At 36.3% G+C, this 10911-nt stretch overlaps 1 protein-coding gene across 3 annotated transcripts in view; it reads right to left on the bottom strand.

Annotated features, from left to right (window-relative positions):
• Positions 1-2593: 2593 nt before the first annotated feature.
• CPEB4 (cytoplasmic polyadenylation element binding protein 4) overlaps positions 2594-10911 on the bottom strand; it is a 982215-nt gene continuing 973897 nt past the window's right edge. For all 3 annotated transcript variants that reach the window (XM_044069124.1, XM_044069125.1, XM_044069127.1), the window contains one exon: positions 2594-6849. In XM_044069124.1, coding sequence (XP_043925059.1) covers positions 6622-6849 — 228 coding nt within the window. In that variant the 3' untranslated portion in view covers positions 2594-6621. The remainder of the gene's footprint in view (positions 6850-10911) is intronic.

Raw genomic sequence — 10911 nt, 5'->3', positions numbered from 1 at the left:
GGGCTAGCTTGATGAGGCTCAGAAGTCAGATCCGAAGGTGGAATGGAGGTAGCGTCCAAAGAAATGAGAGTAGCAAGTGTTCTTGGGTGCGAGAAAGCCCTCTCCACCACCTTGAAAGCAGAAAGACTGGAAGAAGCCATAGCCAGCCTCACCGGAGCCGTAACTCCATGTGCTGCTAACCCCCAAACTTACCTGGGCTCCTGTTGTGAGGGGGGGGGTATAACACAAGCTGTCCAGTACTGAGGCTCTGAGGGAAAGGGACAGCTCCGAAACCCTCAGAGTTGAAGGTATCCCCCCAGATCCTGTGCTGATACTCAGCTCTGAGACTCGTCCTTGCACTAGGGAGGTCAGCACTGAATGAGTTAAGGACACAGAGTTGAAGTACTGCCAGTCTTTGGATCCAATGCTTTGACTCTCAGATTCAAGGGCTCCAATATCACTGGACAGATCGGAAAAAGTAAGAGAACAGAATGGGACACAGGTTGAAGGCTCACGGATTCGATGGGAGATGAGTCGGCAAGACCCTCATCTGGATCTGAAGGAATTTCTTTATCATCCTAGCCACATCTGCTTCAGACACACTTCGGGAGGACCTGATAGAAGATGAAGTGAAAGGAGGTCAGGACAGTCTCTTGGGTGTCTCCTGTAAGAAAGGAGATTGGAGCCTAAGAGAAATACGCTCTGGAGAGAAACAAGGGCTTTGAGCCCGAGGACACGGACACTCCAGTTGTTAGATCCAAATGCTCAGACTGCTTGGAGGCCAGCACCAATGCAGAAGCAGATATAGAAAATCAGGGAGGAGAGCATTTTCTATGTTCCCTGGGCTCTAAAGCAGTTTTTGACTTCTTGGTGGGGGGTTGAGCCCCTGAGAAGGAAGATGAAGAAGAAGGAGCAGAAGCAGAAAGCAAACCTTTCAAGACTAATTTATTACATCTATCACTTAGGGACCAGAGAGTTGAACCCCACACAGATTTGACAACAGGTTTCAAGATGGCCTGCTCCTAAGCAATTCATGCACTCCCTGTGGGCATCAGAGTTGGGTATATTATGTCCACAGGAAGTGCACTTTATTAAAACCTGCTGGCTTTACATTAGTCTTAAAAGGGAAAAGATCTAAGGGGAAATGTTTCTTTCTTTTTTTCTTACAGAAAAAGGGAAAGAAAATTACCAGCAATGGTAGTATACAACTACTCAATGTGGGTAAGAGAGATTTTAGAAAAAAATGGATAGGATTACCAACGATGGTAACTAGAAATACCCAACAGTAGTGGGTAGAAAGAAAAGGCACCTATCAAAAGAAAAAAAAATGGGTGAAGGGAGGATAGGGTAATAGAGACAACAGCAGATAAGACAATAGAAAATTTAGTAAAATCTAATTTTACTCACAAAAAGAGAGACTAAACTAATCCTAGAGCTTGAGACAGCACAATCCACATCTGAACCGTAAGACCAGCAAACGAGATCTGATGTAATACAGGGACCAGGGGCATTATGGGTAAAGGGAGGAGCTCAACAGCTGGACCCAAGAGTTTAGAAGAAATGAAGCCAAGCTGACTCACAGACCCATTTGTTGATGTATTATAAAACAAACAACACCTCCGCTCCTTCAACAGTTCCACAAATTCTGATACACAAAATGAGAACACCAACTGCTGTGCGTTTGAAAATTTTAATTCGACTGAAAATGACATCAGATTTAATGTTATCCTACCTCTAGGGCAGCCTGAAATAAACTTCCACGGGTTCCCTAGATTTCTGCACAGTAGAAATCTTTGCTTTTTCTTTCCATCACTGCAGAGTTGTGGACTCTTTTGGTAAATTTTCTCATCTAAACCTTCTAGAATAAAGGTCAGACATTCCAGTTTTTGATGAAACTCAATTACCCTCACTATCTCCTACTCCACCTCAGACTGCTAATGTGACGCCTAGTTTCCTTTTTTATGGCAATAAAATTAGTCCCATTCCTAAACACACAGCACAATGTGGAAATCCTCAGTTGGTAACAACCTTCCATATGCTCATTTGTTTAGCAATCTCCGTGCATACAACAAAAATATCTAAGGACTGATGAACCACTCCTAAAGAGATAAGAGTTTTGAAGTGATCTGGTGATAAAACATTTACACATGCACACTTTTCCAGCACTTAGAAAAGATAAACACTAGACAAACTTTCTTTCTGAAGTCCATTCCTAGAATCTGTAATGCATCACTGAGGGAGCTAATAAAAACAAAAAAAAAGTGACAGAATTTTAAAATATTTCCAATAATATGGAATTAGATTCCTCTTAGAAATCAGTAATAAGTCATTAGACTTCACCTAAACATAATTTATGTACATATGTGCGTGTACAGCTGCTTGGGGAAACTTATCAACATGGATTGGTCATAGTAATCAAGCTCTTCGAAAGCTCCTGGGTCTTGCGCTTGGCAAATGAACAGGCGAACCTAGGGCTGACCTATATGGACAAGCAAGTGGCTCCATTCAAGTGGACAACAGAAATGGCAGGGAATTTTATATTAATGCACATAGTTTTTGTAAGTACTAGACAATGTTAGATTTCCCCATGAAGAAAGCTCTCAGAGTCCGATTGTTATAAGTAACATGTTTTATGTGATTAACAGAAGGAACTGCATAATGAAAATCATGCTTTAACATAGTGTTTTAAAGCAGGTCATAGTGAATCAATGGTAACATTCTTCAATAATCATGAATGCTGGATACTGACATTTCCAACGTTAGAAGGCAACAAATAAAGAAAAGGAACATAAATAGCAACGAGTGCCCACACAACAGTGTTTGTATCAGCAACATGAGTTAAATCCTTTATTCATTCAACATGTCACATTACAAATATTTAAAAATTATGCATACTTGTATAAATAGTTTGCAAACTGTTTAATAACATTAATTTCTCCACTAGCACTTTAACAGATGAACTCTAAAAATGGAACCTGTGTTACATAACTTAATTAGAACGTACAAAAATATGAACTTAAAAATGTGAAATGAAAATAATTACCTTTATTTAAAAAAATGCTACTAATAAATACTACAACCTCCCCATACACAGTAAAAACTACGCAGAAATTTAGCCAAGTAATATTAATAACTGACATACTTAAATAACTTTTCCTTCTGATATGAGCATTACATTGAAGAACACATTAGGAATTAGTATAAACTAGATACCCACATGTTAAAAGCTTCACTTCCAAAAAATATAACAAAAATCTGATCAAATTATAAAAAACTAATTATACTTTTGAATTTAAAATATAAAAAATAAAACAGCTGAATACAATATTGACCCAATTATTACAATGCTATTAATCACAGTAGCTTTAAAATAAGGTAATAAAATAAAGCAAATGACCAAAACCTCTTTTTCCATTTTTTTAAAAATAATTTCAACTTTTTATATTAGTAGAAAGATTGATTTCTGATTTTTTTCTTTACAAACACCAGCATGGATTACCATAACAGTAGAAAATGACATTTTCAATGTCTGCAATTAAAAACAGCAATAAAGAGTCACACTGCAAATTTGTTTCGAAAAAGTCAGAAATAAGTATTGCACATAACTTGAAGTTAACTTGCCACAATTCATCACATTCAAGTCTTGAATCACCTTTTAACAGAAGGTTTAAACTATTCAGAAAAGGATAAATTATCAAGTCTTTCCAACAGGTCTTAAAATCTTAAATTTGTACATTACACATTGTAATTTGCATACTGCAGAGGCCTGTGTATGGAGAAGTAGTTGCTGCGTTGAAGCATGGAAGGGGAAGGGGCATCCATTGCATATGAATTAATTTGGAAACACATCTGCCACACAATCACTACAAGTACATATTAGAAGAACAACAATTTATGTTTTTTTTCATGCATACTAACGTTACAATTTTGTGACTTGGTGTTTTTTAATTTAAATTTAAAAGAACATATTTCTGAATAAAACATCTAACACCAATTTATTAATATTAAAAATGGCTAAACATCACCAAAACATCTGTATTTTAAATCCTCTGAAAACAAAATAAGAAGCTGTAGACACTTCTGAAATTGCTTTGAATAAAAAGTTCTATGCTGTCTTCATGTATTGAGTGATTAGGGACTACAGATGACTACATATATATTTATATATATATTTTAACTGCCATGCTTTTTTCTCTTCTAGATATTTACTACTTTTAAATTATCTAGGCACCAAATACCTGGTGCTAGGATAAGATGTTTAAGCAACATGCTTTCTTTTCTCTGCAGATTCTAAAATAGCATTGCCAGTGCACAACATCCATAATTTAAAAGGTATGCAGAGCACTGAAATGTATAAAAAGCAGAATATAAGAAAATAAAATTTATTAAAATTATTTATATTAAAAATGAAGTATATGAAGATCTCTCAGTAATAAAAGTACAAAAAACTACTCTTCGCAATATGAAAAATTGAGGTATTGCAAAAAGAGATATCCCGTCAGTGAAAAGTGTGCCTAAAAATGCTCACTGTTGGAAAAACAAGATATACAAAAGTAGTGCATAACAAATGTACATTATGTGCATGACAAAATAAGTTAGCTACAAAAACACTGTACCGAAATTCAGCAGGTCATGTACAAAGGGAAAATTATTACTAAAAGCTTGAGATTTAACAGTGTTTTTTTTTTTTTTTTTTTGTCAAATTGTTAAATCACACCAACATCCCACATTCTGAAAAGGTGTGGTACAAATGTGCACCGCAGGTTACCAAAAAGATTTTAAAAAGTATCCACCTTAACACTGCCACTAAAATTATGTAGTTATTTCAGTAAAGAAAAACCCCTAGCAAACTACTGTAAGCACTTTCAGCCTACTGTACTAAACATTCTGGGATTTTACTAAAGCAGCTTTCTTACCTATATTTGACCATGCGACAGCAAATGTCTCCATTTTGACCTTTGGAACTTAACAGATTGCGGCCATTACAGCCTACACACTCCTACCCCAAAACAAACAATATATATATATATATATATATATATATATATATATATATATATATATATATATATATATATATATATATATATATATATATATATATATATATAAACTGCTGAGTTTAGCACTGTAAATAGTGGGCCACAAGTAAAGTTTACAATGCAGTGCTAAGACAAGTCTTTGGTTCTTATTAGTCTATGGTGGCACAAATTCTGGGGCAGCTTAATTTCTCCTTATGCACTGCTATAGAAATTTGATGAAGGAGCAACATTAGAAAGTCAGCCTGTCTAGAATGATGCTGCAGAAAGGTTACTGTAACCTTAAGTTTCTCCTGAAGCTTGCACTTAGTATACAACATGGTAGTGTATCACATGCTATTACATACCTCAGGAACATTAATGCATGCAAGTACACTGAGAATGTTGGCACTCATTATTTCTGACTCTGTTGCATGCTATACTGAAAAAAAATCTAATGTGCCAGCTATGGTTTTATTTATAAAAAAATATAATAAATGTAGGCACTGTTGCAGAGATACATACATGTTATCACATTTCATGCCAGAAGGTGAAACTAAATATTTAACAAAACCCTTTTCTCTCTAAAGGTGGACAACCTGTATTTGTAATTATCTTCTATCCTGAAAGTATAATTATATACTCTGATAAGTAACACAGCAAAGTATTAGCAGCCAACTCCTCTTGCAGTGGAACACTGACTAAATATATTTGTATATAAAAATGAATATCTGAGGTATCTTCTGGTTTCTTGTGTCAAAATGGAGAGCAGAAGCTGACACCTGAAGCACATTAGTGAATTAATTTGAGTATATATACAGAACCATCAAAAATAAACATCTATACATTGTTCTTTAGGAAAGGAAATGCCAGTTTATTGTACTTTCTTGTATTATTTTACCTTTGGTAAGATGTTGGGTGGAGTTGGAGGGACGGGAAAATACAAGTGTTCTTCCCAAATATGAATAAGTGCACTCTCCTCTACAATGACACTCTCTACCAAAAACTCTACGGGAAATAGTTCAGTCAGCCTCATTAAGATATTACTGAAGGTCTACAGTTACTTAGAAAGCTGGACTGCACAGAATGGAAACAATGCTCCACCGAGAAGCACTTCCCACCCTTTATAGCCAAGCAAGTAAGTTGGAAGAGATATTTTAACCTGTAACTGACCATAGCTTAAACAGGCTTTAATATTTATTTCCCCCCAGGGGAAAACATTTTTAAATGTTGGTCAATTCTTAGCAGAGTAATACACATACATGCATATATGCATGCACACAGGAGTGGCACAGGCTGAAAGTACGGTATTATATTTCAGGTGACGCAATTTCTAAAAATGCTCTTAATATACAAAACAGTTTTGTAAAGACCTGTTTATACTGTGAAAACAAGCAAAACAGAACAAAACATACTTCTGAACATTATCTAGCATGTGATATTGTAAGTGTGCGCAATCCCTTAATCACTTAATGTTTCCAATCAGAGCTTTGCTACATTTTAGTTCACTGACATACAGGCAGGCAATTTCAAAAGGACTCTGCAACTTAAGTTGGTTAAAAAAGTGGTAGAGTGCACTTATTTCTTTTTAATGCTTGCAGAAAAAAAAAGACCAACATTAAGCCTAATTCCAGCGGAATGAGATATGTCGCGGGCGATCTCCTCCTTCCTTCACAAGTGGTTTATGGAACTCTCTACCTGCGCGGGAATGAATGGCAGCCCAACAGTATTCACAGTAATACTGCAAACAGGTAACATTAGCACAGAAAAATGGAGCAAACTTTCCACCACAGCGGGCTCCCTGACATTCATCACATAGCTGATCATCCAGAACATATGGCTTAACTTCCACCTAAATGCAAACAAATTGATAGATAAGAATTAAAATGCAATATAAAAGCTGGAAAGGTCACATTTCCATTTACAAAAGTGCTGCATGCATCATTTCTGGCATTTTAGTATATGTAATATCAATTTCATTTGGCATTTTGACATTTTTATTCTTCAATGATTAACTGTTTTCATGAAAGGGCAAAACTGCAAATACTGCACAGACAAATCTTCACTGCTATCTAAATGTACAAAAGAAAGACAAAGCTGATTTTCTTACATTGCCATGGTAAGATTATAAAACACTTCTGTAATCATGTTACTACAGGGAAGCAGATAAGAAATCAGCAATATTTTAGCTAAACAGAAGCTCAAGCTGTGCAACATGAATGTACTTCCACTGGCATATGTTAGAGCCCTAGCTAAAGAAAAAGTACACCAGTGTACGGTACTTCTCAACAAACAGATGACTGACAATTTACACCTCACCAGGAAAAAATGTACTGGCATTAGTATTTAATAAACTATTCCTCCCTGTAAAGCCAAAGGGCTGGTTGCAATATGGCATATTCCAATCCAACGATACACCCAATATATTAGCAGACAAATTTAGTGCCGTTACCCCACCTACGTATAACTGTTGCATTCATTATCCTTAAAAATTTAGTTTTCAATAAAATTCATTGGAACAAGTTTCAGAATCCCTGTCATAGGCTAAAAATAATGTTTCTGTAGAACCAGATAACACACCAGGCTGCATTCGCACAAGTGTCATATATGCACTATCTGAAGTCTACTTAACTGTTCAAACTCAGCCTATCCACATGATTTGTCCCTGATGCCTGAAGAACAGCTACTGTGACTCCTCTAACACAAAAGTGTGACCATGCTACAGACTCAAGCAATTAGAGGCTCATCGATCTCACCAATTTTACATGCAAAGCCATGAAATGTCTCATTGCAGTACTCATTTATGCAGACATACAGTACTAAAACTGATCCAGACTCCACTCATTTTTGTTTCCTGAAAGGCAGGCCTCTGACTCCTGAACCTAGTAAATTCCTTTGAAAAAGGTTACAGGGGCTGTGGACAGTGATCATACTATGTATTCTGCTTATTTTGACTTGGCCATGGTTTTTGACACTATCCCCCATGCTGTATATTACTAAAAAGTTATACAAACAATGTAAACTCCTTACGTTATCCACTGGATTGAAAACTGGCTATCCAACATATCCCAGTTACTAAAAGTGGTACCCTAACTGAACATACATTTTTAACTAATTGGTACTCCATGAATCAATATCAGGCCTTCTTCTATTTGGCATTTATTTTTCCAGACATCCAAACCAACAACACTGAAGTGTGGTTGACAAAGTCTGATGTACAAGGTGGGCAATGCTATTCATTCATCCACTGATACTAAACTGCTCCAAAAAGGGCTAGAATATTTACACACCTGGGATACTGAAAACGGTCTCAAGCCGAAGTCCAGCATAATAGCTTTTGGCAAAAAAATGTTCACCTCATATATTATAAGTGGCACTCGTCTTCAAACAGATACGGTCATAAGAAACCTAGGTACTTGTTTGGACAACACTCTCATTCTATCATGTTTCCACCATAGTAAGGAAATCATTCTATCTGGCTCAGTTAATTTCCGTGGGAATATCTTCAAGAGCAATAGTAGTATCTTACCACTGTAGTCTTTCTTTATCAGACCAATCACTGAATACAATGCTCCCTTTGGTTTGTACAAATATAAGCATACTGCTCAACTAGAAATGCCCCAACAGTTTTTAACATAAAACAAAAAGTAATAAAGGCCTTAAATCCTTCAACCACCCTGATAGGCTTCAGTTCTCCTTATACTCAACAGTATACCAACTGCTCTGAGATGACTCGTTTCTCACTTTTCAAGTCATAAAAGATCCAAGCCTAGTTGACCTATTTCTTCACAAAACCAATGGCTCTACAAACATCCATATTAGTGATCTAAATTCACATCAACAAATAAACAAGGCTCACTGGAGGGACTGGTTCCTAACTCAACATATTCCCAATCCATGGAATTAGCTATCACTACAGATCACTAGTTTGCTTGCCTTTACAGCTAGTTTAGATAACTGGATGAGAAGACATAAATTTACCCCTTAAATGGCTTATGTACAACTCTGCTTGATTTGTCAGGCTGACACTATTATTTGTAGAGCGGTAAAAACATTTTGAAATATTTCTACTTAGAAGTGTATATGGCTAGGCATTTCATGATCTCCTGTGATCAACTAACATTGTTCCTACACTGTCAGTGGAATAATCATGGCTGACCCAGCAGGCAGGGAGGAAGCAAGTAAATTCTTGAAGCTAAAACCAATATTAATACCAAACAGTCAAATGTTACAGAAACAGCATTTGTACCACCAATCCAAGATGTATTGCCATACAAAAATGTCACTCTAAGAAGTCTGTAATATCATAATGATAAGCAACACTCCCAGCTTCATACCACACGTTATGCACTTTGTACTATGCTAGCAACTCGCCCAATATGATATGCCACAGAATTATCTCACTACTCAAGCAGCAAGCACACCAGCGTTCAGTCACACTGCACCAAGACAACAGAATATAAAAGCAGTTCGACCTAACAAAAGGAGGATAAGAAGAAAAGACAAGTCAAACAGATGTTATGTACTTCTCCAAGTGAAAACCAGATAAAAAAAATCAAGACTCCACGGCTGGAAGCAGCAACCTTTAATCACGGTGCAGTCAGTTCGACTCAGCACCCAATAAAATGCCAATAGCAACAATCAGCAAGACCCAACACAAGGTTAAAACAGTTGGCAGCAGTAAATACGACCCAACACGAGATGAGAATAACATTTGAGCGCTTTCACCTAACAACTGTCAGGCTTCATCAGAACAAATTGTAATTTTTAAAATGTTCCTTAAGTATAACCAGCAATTTCAAAATGCCCAATGAAGAAACAGCCTCAATTAACCATTACTTCCCCATTTAAAACATTTACACAACAATCTAATACGTATGATGCAGGAAGCAGGCAGATTTCATTTCTGAGTTAGACTATACACATCTAAAATACAGCAGTATCACAGAGGTTTTATAGCAGAGGGAATTAATTATTGATTCCATTTTAGTACACATTTGAGGTTATTTGAATCACCAAGACCTGGATAAACTTCCGCACCCATACGTAACTGCCATTTCAGCTCATGAACCTGTTATAGGTTATCTGAATCTCGGAAAAAAATATTAATTTGTTCTAATACCAGAAAAGAAAACTTGGTAAAACCTGGACACAATGCAGGCTATGCTTACCTAAAGCACTGGATGTGTCACCATTTCTAAATGCAAAATTATGCTCTAATTCTGTCGCTTAGTCTACGCATTGTTTTGCCAATGTAAAAACAATTGCAGGAAACACACTGCACAGTAGACTACAACAGAACTATTACAGTCAAAATGTTGTTTGAAGGAAACTTTAAAGTTGCAATGAGAAATGAAATAGGAAGAGCCTTTAAAAATAAAATCACAGCACACGCACTTGCCACATGAGAACATGCCCTTTGGTTTAGGTTCTCCAGAAATGGGAGCTAACAAAAAAGGAAAATAATTTTTTTTCAAAAAATGATCTTAAAAGTTTTGGTGCATTTGTATGTAAAATAAGGTTCATTACCCAAATTATTTTTTACACTAGCATCACTTAGGATGATTTTCCAGTTATGTAAACTATTTCTAACTTCCAGGTCTCTGCTAATAGGTAAGGAAAATCTCACTGTCATGTCTTTATCATCATTGGCTATTCTAGCAGACGGAAAACCAAGTCTTAAAATCAGTTGAAATTTGGTATATCTTTCTGTTGTCACTTTCTCTCTAATGGAACACACTAGGTTAATAGGGTAGCTTTTCTGAAGGAATAATTATGATATGAAGCCTGCTTCCAATTCAAAGTCTGCATCTTCACTGGTTAATCTGGAAACCCTTATGAATTGACCTCTGACAACACTGCGTTTCATGAACAGAGGATGTTGGCTCTGAAAATCCAGATAGTTATTCCTGTA

This window comes from Protopterus annectens, chromosome 4.part0 (genome assembly GCF_019279795.1).
Source record: "Protopterus annectens isolate FY-2018-M chromosome 4.part0, PAN1.0, whole genome shotgun sequence".
NCBI classification, from domain to species: domain Eukaryota; kingdom Metazoa; phylum Chordata; order Ceratodontiformes; family Protopteridae; genus Protopterus; species Protopterus annectens.
Note: the sequence above shows the minus strand (reverse complement) of the source record. Positions and strands in the feature narration are given on the sequence as shown.